This window comes from Trachymyrmex septentrionalis, unplaced genomic scaffold, assembly GCF_001594115.1.
Source record: "Trachymyrmex septentrionalis isolate Tsep2-gDNA-1 unplaced genomic scaffold, Tsep1.0 scaffold57, whole genome shotgun sequence".
In the NCBI taxonomy this organism is placed as follows: domain Eukaryota; kingdom Metazoa; phylum Arthropoda; class Insecta; order Hymenoptera; family Formicidae; genus Trachymyrmex; species Trachymyrmex septentrionalis.
Window position 1 is genome coordinate 72542 of NW_017305745.1, and position 427 is coordinate 72968.

At 35.4% G+C, this 427-nt stretch overlaps 1 protein-coding gene across 1 annotated transcript in view; it reads right to left on the minus strand.

Moving 5' to 3' along the window:
• LOC108752160 (thiosulfate sulfurtransferase/rhodanese-like domain-containing protein 3) overlaps positions 1 to 427 on the minus strand; it is a 2239-nt gene that overhangs the window by 397 nt on the left and 1415 nt on the right. Inside the window, exons 4-5 of the mRNA XM_018492826.1 lie at positions 252 to 411; positions 128 to 191 (exon numbers count right to left, since the gene is read on the minus strand). Coding sequence (XP_018348328.1) covers positions 128 to 191; positions 252 to 411 — 224 coding nt within the window. The remainder of the gene's footprint in view (positions 1 to 127; positions 192 to 251; positions 412 to 427) is intronic.

Genomic DNA, 427 nt, shown 5'->3' on the forward strand with positions numbered 1-427 from the left:
TTTCTTTTTCCTCCTCTCCTTTTTCTTTTTCCTCCTCTCCTTTTTCTTTTTCCTCCTCTCCTTTTTCTTTTTCCTCCTCTCCTTTTTCTTTTTTCTCTTCTCCTTTTTCTTTTTCCTTCTTTTCTTTTTCTTTTTTCTTCTCTTCTTCTCTTCGTTTCCACTCCTTCCAACCTCCCTCAAAATTAAATACTCTGTAAAACAAGAGCTGTATTAGAAATTCCTACTAGTGATTCTGAAAGATATTATCATACTGTTCGTATCCCAATTCCTGCATCTGTTTTTGGACACATTCAGATCTGTTGCCAGAGCGACAACTAAATATGATCTTTGTGTCTTCAGTCGGTTTGGGTTTACTGTATTTTGTCTGAAAATTCTCCTCCGAAAGTTCGAATTCTTTAACAACATCACTCGCTGTAACAAATGTATA